The sequence below is a fragment of the Arachis ipaensis genome, chromosome B1 (assembly GCF_059453495.1).
Source record: "Arachis ipaensis isolate K30076 ecotype BB chromosome B1, ASM5945349v1, whole genome shotgun sequence".
Taxonomy (NCBI): domain Eukaryota; kingdom Viridiplantae; phylum Streptophyta; class Magnoliopsida; order Fabales; family Fabaceae; genus Arachis; species Arachis ipaensis.
This window is the reverse complement of record NC_142436.1, coordinates 142,835,869-142,851,598: the sequence shown is the minus strand read 5'-3', so window position 1 is coordinate 142,851,598 and position 15,730 is coordinate 142,835,869. Positions and strand designations below refer to the sequence as shown.

The 15,730-nt window shown below is 28.8% G+C and overlaps 2 protein-coding genes across 3 annotated transcripts; one reads left to right on the top strand and one right to left on the bottom strand.

Annotated features, from left to right (window-relative positions):
- Positions 1 to 2,953: 2,953 nt before the first annotated feature.
- On the bottom strand, positions 2,954 to 5,542 carry LOC107637742 (endo-1,3;1,4-beta-D-glucanase). The gene is made up of 7 exons (XM_016341087.3): positions 5,157 to 5,542; positions 4,719 to 4,740; positions 4,114 to 4,240; positions 3,720 to 3,810; positions 3,526 to 3,615; positions 3,340 to 3,440; positions 2,954 to 3,251 (listed from the first exon to the last, which is right to left on the bottom strand). Exons 1-7 carry the CDS (start codon positions 5,302 to 5,304, stop codon positions 3,111 to 3,113), a joined length of 720 nt encoding a protein of 239 aa, XP_016196573.1. The 5' UTR covers positions 5,305 to 5,542; the 3' UTR covers positions 2,954 to 3,110.
- A 5,920-nt stretch (positions 5,543 to 11,462) lies between these two features.
- RNR2A (ribonucleotide reductase 2A) lies at positions 11,463 to 14,902 on the top strand. Of its 2 annotated transcripts, XM_088502019.1 has the most exons (10): positions 11,468 to 11,581; positions 11,631 to 11,903; positions 12,300 to 12,460; positions 12,777 to 12,825; positions 12,907 to 13,033; positions 13,590 to 13,655; positions 13,769 to 13,885; positions 14,021 to 14,183; positions 14,302 to 14,372; positions 14,487 to 14,902. In XM_088502019.1, the coding sequence occupies exons 2-10, from the start codon at positions 11,735 to 11,737 to the stop codon at positions 14,599 to 14,601; spliced, it is 1,038 nt and encodes a 345-aa protein (XP_088358145.1). In that variant the 5' UTR covers positions 11,468 to 11,581; positions 11,631 to 11,734; the 3' UTR covers positions 14,602 to 14,902. The 2 variants fall into 2 exon arrangements, with proteins under 2 accessions (XP_016196570.1, XP_088358145.1); XM_016341084.3 differs by having other exon boundaries at positions 11,463 to 11,903.
- The last annotated feature ends 828 nt before the right edge of the window (positions 14,903 to 15,730 follow it).

The window sequence follows — 15,730 nt, the reverse complement described above, 5'->3', positions numbered from 1 at the left end:
CCCCTCCCTCGTTATCGTCGTGAAATCGTCATCAAACAACCATCCACGTAGTTATTAAAATAATCATCCGGCTACCTAGTGAAATGACCATTCAACATTTGTTAATTGTATATACTTAAATTGAATCGAACAAAATAACCATCGAATTAAGAATTAAAATAAACCATCTACATACCTAATGAATTGAACATCCAGCACATTTGCGGGGTGGAGAGAGTCGACGGCGACTAGATTGTAAAAGAGAGCAGAATCAAATCAGAGGTGTTAAAGAAGAGAGAAAACAAATTCTTGGCATGAACATCTAGTTACAAGTAAAACCAAATTCATCAATTAAACATATTCAGCAACTAACCTTTGGTAGCAGGTCGACAACGTCTGGGGGTGGGTGTCGTTGTAGCAAGGGGCCGAGCTGTTCAGCATCCACGAGCGCGGCGATCTGCGATGCTAGAGCGGCGGAGGCAGGACTTGACCACCAGGCTGGGTACCGACGCGAGAGAGAGCGGCGAGCCAGGCACCGAGGACACGCGACCAAAATGACGATGGCTTGCCTCCACGCGGGCGGCCGGCGGATGACACGGAGACTCGCGACGGGAAGGAGGCGTCCGTCCAAGCTGTTGGCTGCTTGGAGACACACGCGCGCAAGAGAGGCAGATGGACTGGAGTCGAAGCTAAACGCCGCTGAGGGTTGGATGGTCAGTGAAGAAGGACGGGGTGGCTGCCATTTCGAGAGGAAGAAGGATTTGGGGGGTGAAAACTGTTTGTAATTAGGATTTGGATGTGAAAAAATTGAATGGGACTTTTTGAATTTAGGGTAATTTGTGGAGTGGTTTCACTCTTATTGGGCTAAATAACCAACCCCTTGTACAGATTGTCAAGATTTCTCATTGTCTTCCTAGCGGAGTTCTTATGTAAAAAAGATATAGAATTTGTGCATCATTTATTTCTTGGCTGTAAGTTTACGTGGCAGGTGTGATGCACTTGTTTGCTGATAGAGTTTGAGTTATTCCGAAAACTGTCAAAGGATTTTTTGAGAGTTGGATTGGAGTGCCTAGTCGTAACTCTAAGTAAAAAAAATAGGTTATTTAGAACATTTAATTAGAACATAATAGTAGAGTATTCCAAAACTCAAAAGTAGGTGTTGATGGAATTAAGAGTACGCTGTTTTTGAGTTAAAAAATGGTGTGGTATTGATTCGTCTAATTATTGATAACAATGCTAGAGATGACAATGAATTATATCCTATTTTATTGTAGTTTTTTGTGTTTTATTTTTAGTTTTTACCTGCTTTACTTTTTTGTATTGAGTTTTTTTTTTAAATACACTTTACAAAAAAATTAAAAAAAAAGAGGGAATTCATTACGCACATTGTGCTACTTTTATTATACTTGATTTGGATTTGGATTTTCTACTGTGGACACTATTCAGGCGGCTTTTTTTTTATACTTGCTGTATTGGTTGCTTAATAAAGGATCATAATCAAATTGTTTTTGTTCCTCTGGTAGACAGGTTAATTAAATTCTTTTTAAAAAAATAGTTTAAATAATAAATGACTATATTAAAAGTAATTTATAAATAAGTTATTTTGTATTTAGATTTTTAGTTTTAACACTTTGTTTGGATGGAAGATGAAAAATGAGAAAAAAGAAAATAGAAGGAAAGAAAATAAAAAGAAAGAAAATGAGAGAAAAAATTAATTTTTTTTTATGTTATTTGGATGAAGAGAAAATGAGTGAAAAAAATAGAAAAAAAAAATCATAACCAAATAAAATTACGTTAATATCCTTCATTTTTCTTTTGCTTTTAATGTTAACACCATAGATAAATTGGTAATTTGTCTATCATTTTAGAATTGTCATCCATTTTCATTGCAAGTTTGGAAGGAAAATTTGGGGATGGGTCCCACGCCACTCTTTTTCCTTTCCTTCCAATTTCCATTCTCATCCAATCAATGGAAAATGAAGTTCTCCATCTGTTTTCCTTCCTTGCATTTTCTTTTCTTTTGATTTCTATTGATCCAAATAGTACGTAAAAATGCTTATTTTATAAAAATGTGATAAAAAGTAATAGTATTATAAGAAAAGTCATTTGTTTTAATTTCTCTATAAACTCCTAAATAACTTCTTAGAAAATTACAATTTAATTTTAAAAATTACACTAGACATTAATACTACTACTTTTTATAAGTTAAAAGCTCAAAAAATTGCTTTTAAAACTTTTCAAATAGACCATTAATCAGTCAGCTTGTGGAGTTGCAGGTTCCACGCTCCATTCCTTCCATTCATTAATTCATTCATTTTTTTTTTATTTCCAAAAATAATCACAAGTGGTGAAAGCTAAGGTTCATAGGTTTTTTAATAAAAATTGCTATTGCATAATATACATATACATTACAAGAAGTTCAAAGTATGTATGATAAGTATAATTAAGTTAACAAATTATAAAAAAAATAAAGTAATAATTTATCATATGCTCTTGTAACACATTAATTAAAATCTTAATAAAGTCACAAAAAAAAAATTAAACTCTTAATAATATCTGCTCCTTGAACATATTATAAATAAGTGGAGATTTATAACGACAGATAATTATCGAATGGAGGAGTGTTAGGGACCAACAACTTTTGTGATTTGTAGCTATCAAGTAATCATCAATGATGTTTTTAATGGTGTGAAATTTCATCCAATAGTGTGGGATTACTCATTTTTCTTTTGTTGGTTACATACTGGCCAGAATTTAATAAAGTTGCTGGCCTCCTAAATTTTTCCTTATCGAATGAATAAGGATCGAATCTTGCATAGGATGCGGTCAGCAACAAATATTATGTATTCTACTTATTATCGAGAAGATCAATATGACATTAATTATTTTTATTAATTTTTCGTATAAAATATGTATATTATATGATTATGTCCATATTAATTATTAGAAAATCCTTAAAACACCAGCCAACGAGTTATAATTCAAATGACATAATCTCTCCATACTCATCCCGAAGTCGCGGATTCGAGTCTCATTCCACAATCATAGTAGTGTTTAATAACGATAGATGAATGTAATATTCATGTCCAACAAGCAAAGAAACATAAGTGATATATTCTTGACACAATTTCTCACTTGAGATGTTTAGCAAACCAGTCCAAAACGAACTGATGAGCCTCCTCAGCATCCTTCACTGCTTTTGAATCTTGAGGATCATACCTCACAGTCCAACCATGTGCCACATTTGGAACTACCTTAACATAACTGTCAACCTGCACCAAACCAATAAAATCAGGTTCATCAATCATCACATGTCTCACTGGTTGACAACAAATTGAAGGAAAGGAAATCATATCTGACCCAAGGTTTAGCCTTCAGGACTTCTTCAAACTTCTTTATAAGTTCTGGAGGGGAAATTTGATCTATTTCAGCTCCAAGAATGCCAATTGGAATATCAACAGCTGAAAAGGTAACAAGGCCATGATTAAGTGAAAGAGTTAGAATTGAGAAGAATCTGTCTGCCATTACAATATTGGAAATACATACCACTGATATCTTCAACAGTGACAAATGATGGATGTAACAGCACAGCAACTTGGATAAGTTTAGGTTTTGCAAGTTCAACCACAACCTTAGCTGAGAGAAAGAAGAGAACATATAGTGTGAGTTCAGTGTTAACTTAGCTGTGTCGATAGCTTTAAATCCAACCACCAATAAGGATCATAATAAGAGGCACTCACCACCCCAACAAAAACCAACTGCACCAATAGCAGAGATACCTTTACTTTTTAAGGCTTCAACAACGGGTTTTGCATCTTCAAAACCTTTATCCTAATACATAATAGAATAGGTAAGCATCAAAGGTGTCACAACTTGGGTATATATAGCCGATCTGAGATACTTAGCATTAAGACTATGAACCAGCCATAACAGTGGTACTATGGCAAGCCAATTTCAAGTTATAATAAGATTAAGTAACTAAGTAATAGTGTAATACTCAGTCACATATCCTCCAAAATCAGAGTTATCTAAGTTCAAATTTGAATTAAATGATGATACTAATAATACAAACTTTTCTTCAATAAAGAAAGTTATGAACAAAGAAATAATGTTAAATCATTGAAAAGAACTAACCGTTCCATGATCTTTTAGCCACTCTTCTATAGGTGTGTTAGTATTCCGAGGATCATAGGGTTCACCATAAAAGAAGTCCGGAACAACCACATAGTAACCAGAAGCCGCAATCTTGTCTGCAAGCTTCCTAAACAACAAAAGATGAACAATGTTATTTATTTAGGACAGGAACACATTGAGATGGAAACAGAGATAATTGACAATAAGAGCAGATCGAATCAGATTAGCCTCCTGCTTCTATTGGTGGTATAATTTATCAAAACCTTCAGAAATTTTAAGTGAAAGGATAAACAACCACTACCACTGTACCAAAAACCAATTGATTATATAATGTGTGAAGAATATTACAATCTAACATAACATGTACAGCATATCTTTCACAAACCATGGATCTATACTATTATGCCAATCTGTCGATTTTTGTTTTAAAAGGACAAGTAGTGTGAATATCAAGTTATCAACATAGTATCCTTCCTTATGATCAACATGGTTTATTACTTTGAATTTGTCAAAGCAAATCCATAAACAATAATTTAATTTCTTGAATCATTCTATTAAAAGTTAGTAAATTAGCTTCATAAAACAAACATGAGAAGTGGCCATACCTTAGATTTGGTGCTTCATACCCTGAAAGACAAATGAAACATTTGAAGTGAGTGTAGAATTTATACATATAAAATGTTTAACACCAGCAATAAATTTATGCTACATAGCCTGAAAGACAAATTGGTTTATTAACGTATTATGCTGTGAACTCAATGTCACAATGAGAAACCTCAGACCGAAATATTTCTTCAGAACTTTCAAATCGAAGAGTTTATAAAGAACTAATTAGTGACTTGGGCAACCCTGCATAGTCAAACCCTTAAAGAAACTGATTTTTAAACTAAATTCCACAAAGTCTATGGGGGGTTATAAAGTTACACATATTCATAATGATTTAAAGACAAGCATATGATGAAATCCAACCACACCCAAAAAGTCAACGCACTCAAAAATGCATAGATGGAAAGTGAAAGGATGTGATGGTAGGAAGCACGAACCAAAAACATCGGAGATGAGAAGAACTGCGAGGTTGGAGTGAGAAGAGCCGGTGAGATAGGAATCAAGACCAGCAAACTTTTCAACATGGCCTATTCCTGCATTTGGGTTCAGGGTAGGAGGGTTTGAGCAGCACTCTGCACCTGCCATTTTTTTTTTCTCTCTTTATTTTAGTTTGATTTTGTGTTGAGTAGTAAACTAAGTAGTTCACTATCTATATATATTGTCACCACCACCAACCAAAATCACCATTAATCGGTACCTAACACTACTAGTAGTAGATTATCAGCAGCAGTAGTAGTAGACAAAACACACATGGTTTTTATCCATAGCACTTAAAAGTTATAAATTGGTTGCTTCTCTCAACTTTCAACCTTATGTTTGATGAGTAAAAGTGAAAAACATTTAATGGATATTTAATAGGAAGAATAAAATGACAAATAAGTCTTTTTGAAAATTTATATTTTAGATAAATTAATTTTTAAAAAAATATTAATAAAATTTTTTAATATAATAAATATAGATATATTATTTTTAAATTAATTTTTATAATTAAAATAAAAAGTCTTAATTTAAACTAATTTATTTAGATTTATTATTTTAAAAAAATTATTAATATTTTTTTAAATTAATTTATCTAAAATATAAATTTTTAGAAATTTATTTATTATTATTTTTTTTAAATTTTTAAATTTGCATGTGCATTATTGTACGTGTACGGACTCCTTACCATTTAATTTCCATAAATGTTATTGGTTTTTTGAAAAGTCAGTTCTGCCAGTATTTTGAATTCTTAATATTGCCGATATCGAAGGATAGGAATGGAACTTGTTTGTTTTGAAAGGTCATTTATTTTATGTGTCTCTGCAGTATTAAAAAAATTATTTTTTATTCTAGAACAGAATCACAGAAATATATTTTATTTTTTATTTTTTTATTATTTTTATTAATTTTTTATTATTATATTTTTCTTCTTAAAAAATTAAAAATTTTAAATAAAAAAATTAAATTTTTATAATTTATTTTATTTTATTATCAAATACAATATAAAAATACTAAATTTTATATTTCTGTTTAGTGTCTTTGTCAATACAACCTTACAGAACAACAACATAATTATTTTATATTTATCAAAACAAAAAATTTAAAATATTTTATTTCACTAGTTATAATCTTAACGTATGTTTCTAACATATGTATTAGCTAAATTCTTTGTAAAGAATATAAAAAATGACTAATTTTCAATTCTATTTTACTTTCCAATTGTTGAGTAGTCGCACTCAATCAAATAGTTGACTAGTTATTGCTCAAAATATCTACTTCTTTTTCAAAATAAATGTATGTTGTTTTTTAAAATTCATGCGGTGTGAATCTAGACAAGGGTATTGTCTAAATAGGTTAATTTTTTTAATGAACTTAAAATAGTAGAAAAAATATTTTGAAAAAGAATAAAGTAATGTTATGTGATTGCACATTTACACCATTTTTAGCTGAATTGAACCAATGTAACAATGATACAATTGGTGGGTAAAATAAATCCACTAGATTATAAGAGAGAGGGATTATCTAGTATTTTTTATACAAAATAACATATATAAATATATACAGTTTATCATAATATAAAAATAATACATGATTAGTTATTGTATAAATTATTTTATATGATTGTACATAAAAAATATATATACCATTATATTTTTTATAACAATATATAAAGTCAATACTGAGAGTTGACCATAATTTTGGTGTCCAATTTCTTTGGACTATATTAACCCTACAATAAACTATTTCATAAATCAAATTATAAGGACAAAATAGACATAAAATTTTTTTTGAAAAATCCAATAACTTTCCACTAAAATGAAAACAGTTTTGTTACTTCTATAACTATAATAACACATGCCTTTTTAATTTATTCCCAACTTTTGACTATAACAATATATAAATCCAATACAGAGAGTTGACCATAACTTTGGTGTCCAATTTTTTTGGACTATATTAACCTTACAATAAACTATTTCATAAAGCAAATTATAAGGACAAAATAGACATAAATTTTTTTTGAAAAATCCAATAACTTCCTACTAAAATGAAAACAGTTTTGTTACTTCTATAACTATAATAGCACATCTTCCATTGCCTCCATCCACTGCAGTTTGGTTTTTACTTTTCTATATTTTTCTTTCTGTTCTGTTATTCTCCTTTTTTCAACACTCTCGCCTCCATCCTCTTCCATTGTCTTTCTGTAGTTGCAAATTTCCTTCGATTTGGCAGTTATTACTTTTACTTGTAACATTCACTTATATCTCTTCTTCTCTTTAATTTACTTATCTAATCTGTATTTTCAGTCATTTCTCTGCCTTTTTAATTTATTCCCAACTTTTGACATATGAAAATAGTACTATATCTCCTTTTGTTTTTATCAATTTAATGTAAAAAGAAATAATTTGTTTAGTCTTATCAATTTGATGCAGAAAGAAAATCATTTCTTTTTATTTGATATCTGTTTTTATATTTTTTTATATGCCTTTGACTATCAATGAATGAAAATTTCATAAATATTTTGTTATTTTTTTTAATTGCTTTGCAATAATCTTTTTTTAATTTTCTAAAATATTGATTATGTAGAGTATTATATTCAAAATTTGAATACATAAATATTTACTTTGAAACTAAATTAAATTATTAATTTTGTCTACTACAATATTATTTATTTTGTATATTGGCTAAGTTATTTGATTGGCATATATATAGGACGCAAGAAAGTTCACACTTATCAAAGATTTGTTCAAAACATTAATATGTTAATTTCCTAAACTATCTAAGTACTGGATTTGATATTTAGTTATATAGAGTAGTATGTTTGACATTTATTAATTTCCTAAATTGTATTTCAAGAAAATTAATTAATTTAATATTATTCATTTGTCACATAATTAACATATAAAAGATAAAAAAAACCTACACCTACCAATGGTAGAATGAAAAATTCTCACACATATTTTGTTAATTTCTTTTTTTTTTATTTGTAATCTATTTTACATTGGATAATATTATTTTTTATTGATTATTAGTTCGACAGATAACACAATAAATGTAGTAATATAAGAACTTTGTTAATTGATTTTTCAAATAATCTGGCGACCTAAGATAAAAATTTTGTTAATTGATTTTATTAATCTCTTTTTTATTTTTAATCTATTTTACATTTGATGATATTATTTTTTATTAATTATTAGATTGACATATAACATTTAAATGTAATAAGATAAGAACTATGTTATGATTATTTTCTTCTCTTTATTTTTCTATCTCATGAGCCATGTAAGTTTTAATTTATTATTTTTCTATATATATATATATATATATATATTCTATTTTTTAACTATTTTATTTTATTAGGTTTTTTAATTTATTTTATTATATTATTCTTTTACTTTGAAAATTTTAAGGCCTAATGATCTTTCGTTTAAACGATTCGAATTATATGATCAATAAGTAGTTCAAGAGAATATAGGTTTAAATTTTAGTAATTTATTAAGTTTAATTATTATGTAAAAAGTTAAAAATATTCTGAACTTAAAAAACTATTTAATAATAAAATTGAGTTTGTTCAAAATCGTAGAGAGAGACAGAGAGAAAGGAAAAGTTAAAATTTTTTAATTAATTATAAAAATTCACCACCATCAAAACTATTAAATTTGAGTATATTATGTGAGAATTAATAAGAAGCATACTAAAACCATAAATCTAAAAATTTTCTATCTCTCTTTATATAGTGTTTCACTTTAAGTAACTATTTTAAATGGATAGTATTCAAATGACAAGCAAAATAATAAAAAGATTTGCTTTAGATTATAAAAATTAATCTCATCCTTATAATACAGTGGCATTATTTCAAAACATGTAAAATAAAATAATAAAATACACTTTAATTAATATGCACAATAAAATAAATGTGAAACTTAAATAGTAGCAGTCAAACATGAATAGCAATGATTACCTTTTGTCCTAAGGTACTATATTAAATTGCAACTTAATTTTTAATTATTAATTAAAAAACATACAATTATGTATTATTTTTTATTATTTTAGTTAAAAATAACATATTTTGAGATTATTTTTTTGGGATTACTGACATCAAATTTTGATAATTTGAAAAGAAAATTTAAATGCTTTATGTCTTACTTCTTTTAACAAAACTTCAACAACTCATAAAAATTAATAGAATAGATGATTATAAATCAAAGTGATAGACAAGATTAAAAGTTGCGATAATAATACTTGGTGATAATTAATTACGGTCGGGTTAAGAGAAGGTGGAAGGAGAAGAAAAAAAAGAAAAAGAAGAACAAGGTAATATAATAATGACGATGAGACAATTACAAGTATGTGTATAGAGAATAATAGTAGGAGAAAGAATATTGTTTGATATAGTAAGGGGATATAATAAAAATATAAATTAATAATTTTAAAAAATAACAAAGTTAAAGATAATTTATAAGATTAAATATAAAATAAAAAAATTAAAATATTTTTTATCAATTAGAATTATACACGAAGATAAATAGTGTTTTAAATATAAATTTTTATCTTAGCTTCAAATTAAATACTATTAAAAATAAATAACTAAACTTAATAAATAGTAAATTTGTAAAAAATATTTCTAAATTTTAATTTTGATTATGTTACACATAATAACAACATAATAAATTTGTTTAATATCTTATTTAATTTAAATTTATAAATTTATACATTCTAAAAGTTAATTTGATAATTTGGGTAAAAATTTTAAATGCTTTATGTCTTACTTCTTTTAACGAAATTTCAACAACTCATAAATGTTAACAGAATAGATGATTATAAATCAAAGTAATAGACAAGATTAAAAGTTGCGATAATAATACTTGGTGATAATTAATTACGATCGGGTGACAAGAAGGTGGAAGGAGAAGGAAAAAATGAGAAAAGAGAACAAAAAAATATAATAATGGCGATGAGACAATGACAAGTATGTGTTTAGAGAATAATAGTAAGAGAAAGAATAGTGTTTAATATAGTAAGAGGATATAATAAAAATATAAATTAATAATTTTAAAAAATTAATGAAATTAAAGAAAATTTAAAAAATTAAATATAAAATTAAAAAGAAAAATAAAATATTTTTTAACAATTGAAATTATGTATGAAGATAAAGAGTCTTTTGAATATAAATTTTTATCTCGACCTCAAATTAACTACAATTAAAAATAAATAATTAAACTTAATAACGTTTATAAATAGTTAATTTGTAACTAATATTTTTAAATTTTTATTTTGATTTTGTTACGCATAATTTTTAACTAATAATCTTGAAATGTTTATATAGTTATTTATATGATCAATAAATCTGACAATTTTTCAAGAATTGAGAAGTTATCGATAAGGAGATATATGATGAATTATGAATGATTTTTATACTCTCCTATTTTGCTTATTAATTATTCTTAGAGTTTGATATTTAAAAAAAAAAAAGCATTCTCATTACTTCTATTTTTTACTATTTATAAAAAAATGAAGGCTTTCTCATATTTAGATCCATATTTTGACCTACCACTAGAAAAAGATAAAGACAAATATGAATATCCATGATATTTATGTAGACATTATCTTTTATAAATAATTAATATGTATTTTAGTTTATATATACTCTTTTTGAATCAGGATAATGTTATTATCATTATTTTTTAAATTATATTTTTTCTGATAATATATATATACCTCTTTATTGTGAGTTTTTATAATTTAACATTTTAAAGATTTTTTATAGTAATTTTAATTTTAATAAAATATGATATAAATAAGATCACATCAATATTAAAATAAAAAATACTTATCTAATAAATTTAAAGAGTAAATGATATATTAACAAAAAAAGTAAAATTAATTTCTTAAAAACAATAGAAAAGCGGCTGAACAGTCACGATAGTGCCTGTTGAGCCGCTAGTAAATATAATAGGAATATAAAATGGATTGATGTCAAATTTTTTTCCAAAACATCTTTCTTTATTTATATAAAATATATTTTTTTTATTTTCAGTACTTGAATCCAAACCCTCTCAATTAAATTGAGTTACTTACTATTTCAATTAGTTTTATTTTTATTAATTTTATACACAACAAACAAAAGAGTGAATTACTAGTATATAAACTTATCACAGATAATTCAGTAAAAATTTTATTATTCATGGTAATTTTTTTAAAAAACATATTATGGGAAAAAACAAAAGAAATGAAAATGAAAGGGTAGCTGGGTAGGGTAGGGTAACAAATTGGAAGAAATGAGAGGCTCAGAAAGGTAAACGTCGTCGTATTAGGTGATGAGCAGAGGAGAACAAAAAAGTATAAAGATGGATGAAAAGGAACAAAACTGAAAGTAGCAATCATAGTTCACAGATTATAGGTAGTGTTCTGTTCCTATTCCATTCCATGCCTAGTAGCTAGTACCCTTCCTTCGCGTTAGTTACGGTCATACAGATATAAGGGTTTTTGTAGGGTTTACCCTCATATTATCCTTTCTTTTCTTCTCTTCTCTTCAACAATGGGGTCTTTGGATAACGTAGCCGACAAACCAACAAAACAGGAACAAGAACAAGAACAGGAACAGGAACCCATACTGAAGGAACAAACGCAGCGGTTTTGTATGTTCCCCATTCGGTACAAGCAACTCTGGGAGATGTATAAGAAGGCCGAAGCCAGTTTCTGGACCGGTCCGTACACTTTCTTCACCTTCTATTCCACTTCTTAACTTCATTTTCTTTGTTTTCCCTGCAATTCTTGTAGTAATGATTTCTCTCTTTGAACTTTTTTATTTCCCGTACACCGGTGATTGTAGTCTGGAAACTTTTACACATGGTGAATGGGGCTTATATTCTTACAAATTAGAGTAATCTCATTTCTTGCCTTGATTAATTTTGCGTTTACCTTTGGGACCAACAATACATGAGTAATTAGGTATTTTACATCGGCAAGAAGTTATCAATTTTCACATTTCACAACCAAATGGTCATCCAAAAGAATAAATATGATTGATTTATTATGCAATATGTTTCATACTATCTCCGGAATATGGTGTCTTCTTACATAGCTTGTAAATAATTTGACAGCCGAAGAGGTTGATCTGTCCTATGACGTGCAACATTGGGAAACTTTGTCGGATTCTGAGAAGCACTTCATAACTCATGTCCTAGCTTTTTTCGCTGCATCTGATGGAATTGTATTGGAGAATTTGGCCGCAAGGTTTCTGAATGATGTTCAGATTCCAGAGGTAATATTTTAAGTTTGTTGGATGGACTCTGCCCTTGAAGTTATGAAGAAGTTCTTGTTTGTGAATTGTGATTATCTGTTCAAATACTACTTTATGCTTTAGTTCTGATACTACTTTTTATGTAACATAACTTTTTCTTTCAATTTTTCATTTAATGTTCTTTGTTACGAAGGCTTTTTCGTTTATGTTTTTTCTTCTGAGAAACAAGAGGTAAGTAATGTCTTTTAACTATTTGTTCCTTGAATTATGATTCTCTTTTTTCTTTTGCTGCTGCCACTTCATTAGCATTTAACCATAAGAATATAATTATTGGCAGGCTCGGGCATTCTATGGGTTTCAAATAGCAATGGAAAATATTCATTCTGGTATAGATATGTACTTGATGTCTTCTTTTCTTCCTTAACATAATATCTACTTTCTGCCTGATATGAGGTTTGTTTTCACAGAGATGTACAGCTTGCTGTTGGAGACATATATTAAAGATTCAAAAGAGAAGCATAGACTATTCAATGCAATTGAAAATCTTCCTTGTGTTGCAAGGAAAGCAGCATGGGCAGTAAATTGGATTCATAGGTGATTTTTTATTTTCTTTGGTATTATTCATCATAGGTGAAAGTTAATCTAATTGCACTCTGAATAACATGACTGATACGGCTGTTAAGAGAATGAACCTGTTAAAACCGGGCCATGTCTAGAAAATTTGATTGGTCAATTGGTGAGCCTGTCAGGCCCAAATAGTGATTAAAGCCAGGTTTGTCAGACATGGTTGGTGCATTTGGGCCATTTCTTTTTTGCTGGTCTACTATACCATTGCCATTCATTGAGCCAGCAGAGGCTGGCCCGCACAACAAAAGGATGGGTCATGAATGTTTGAGCCAGAATAATTTCCTGGATTTTAGTCAACTTTCCTGCTTTTAGTTTTAAATTGAAAGATAAAAAAGAAATAGGAAAGGAAAGAATATAGTACTTCTTGTGCAGAATTGTTTGTTGTTAATGTCTTAATAGTCTTAGTAACTTCGGTACTTCTGTTATGTATTGTAGTTATGTGATCTTTGTTAGTTTTTTCTGTCTCTTCTAAGGGAACATAGAAATTGCTTTCTCCTAACTTGTTGCAATGCATGTGCCACAGTTCTCATTCATTTGCAGAGAGACTTGTTGCTTTTGCATGTGTTGAAGGGATATTTTTCTCTGGAAGGTAGTCACCTCAAGAAAAAGAAAAACTAATCAAGCTTCTTTAATGTGATTTATAATGGTCTTGTCCTACATTTCGCCTAATTTTTTTTTTCCGCTCTCTGGTTTTGCTTTCAGCTTCTGTGCTATATTCTGGCTTAAAAAGAGAGGATTAATGCCAGGTTTGACATTTTCAAATGAGCTAATATCTAGAGATGAGGGGCTTCATTGTGACTTTGCTTGCCTTCTGTACAGGTAATGCTGACTTTCTTCATTGATATTTCTATATAGAACAATGTATGTTATCTATTACTAGAATACATTTGATTTGGAGGATTGATAAGGCATTGGTGGGACATTGATTAGTCTGTTGACTTCAATTTTCTGCAGTTTGTTACGGAAGCAGCTAGATTCTGAAAAGGTTCATAAGCTTGTAGATGATGCTGTTGAAATCGAAACCGAGTTTGTGTGCGATGCCCTGCCTTGTGCATTGATTGGAATGAACTCAGAGCTCATGAGTCAGTACATAAAATTTGTTGCAGACAGGCTATTGGTATGATATACTAAAGTTTCAGTTTCACTTTGACTGGGTAAGATGGGAAGGGAAGTTGATTCTCTCCCCCACTTCCCTGTCCTAAGGTGGTTAATCGCTTTTCTTTTTGCCGTTTCAGGTTGCCTTGGGGTACGAGAAAAAGTACAATGTGGACAATCCCTTTGATTGGATGGAGTTTATTTCCCTGCAGTGAGTATTTAGTAGATATGGTTTCTTAATTCTTGCACTACTATTGCTTTAAGCTTTCCAGCTTTTCTTGGTTGATTGAGATGTTTATCTTAATTTTTTCACTTGATCGTGCAGAGGAAAGACTAACTTCTTTGAGAGAAGAGTGGGTGATTATCAGAAGGCATCTGTAATGTCAAGCCTCCAAGATAGTGGGAAGAACTTTGTTTTCAAGCTTGACGAGGACTTCTAATCATGCTTGTTCTGTTACTGCTTCAATTAGTAGGAAGATGTTGAATTGGGCATCAGAATTTTTTGTCGTTTTTTGAGCAACATTTTAGTCCACACATGCAAATTGTTCCTAGCGAGCTAGTTGGTAGGTCTACCTTAAATCAGGTCACTTGTATAATATGTTTAGTTCTATTGTTCAATGGAATGTAATATTTCTAGTGGTTGCAAACACGGCCATGAATACAGATATTCCTGGCTTCCATTGTTAACATGACTCTCTTAACTGGGAACGACAAATATACAAATTACTTTTTAGGATTTTATTAGATTTGTTTTTTTCTCTATAATTTTCTGGAAATGATCGGAGTTTATTGCATGTACACCAGAATAGCAGTTAGAATTTGATGTATATAGTTCTTTTGTCTATAAATAATACTTTTCTTTTGATAGTATTGTCTTCTAGTTTACCTATATAAAAATTAACTTGTATATTAAAAAGTAGTTATTAATTAGTCATTCTCATTATACATATTTGATATTTTATAAAAAAAAATTATTATACTATTATAAACAAATTTTGTTATCACAGATTTGATTATTTTAATATAAAAATAATATATATATATATATATATATATATATATATATATATATATATATATATATATAAACTATTTCCTGTTAAAACAACTTATACAATTAATTTATTCATAACGAAAGTGCATCTTAATGCTTACTTGTAGGAGCAGAATTGCGATCACACAAAAGAAAAGCGATAAACTACAAACATTAAGCTAAGTTGTTTAACAAATTAACACTAGTTTGACTAATCTAATTGGTATTTAAAGAAGTATTAGGAAGGCCTAACTATTGATGAAAGTAGAGTTGGTGGCGTGATTCACTGATTCCAAGCGAATGTGCAAAATTGTAAATGACGACCATCAAAGAAACCACTTGCCAATGGTGGGGGCTTTTCTCCACAAACAAGCACAGACCAAGTCGATTTATTTCTCAATTCTTATTTCTTATGATTAGCATTACCGAGTGTACAAAGTTATTATTATCCCACTTCAGATAACGACGTTAGTGTTCATGAAAACAATCCTACAGAAATATTTTAATTTTGTAATGTAATTATGTGGTTCACAGCT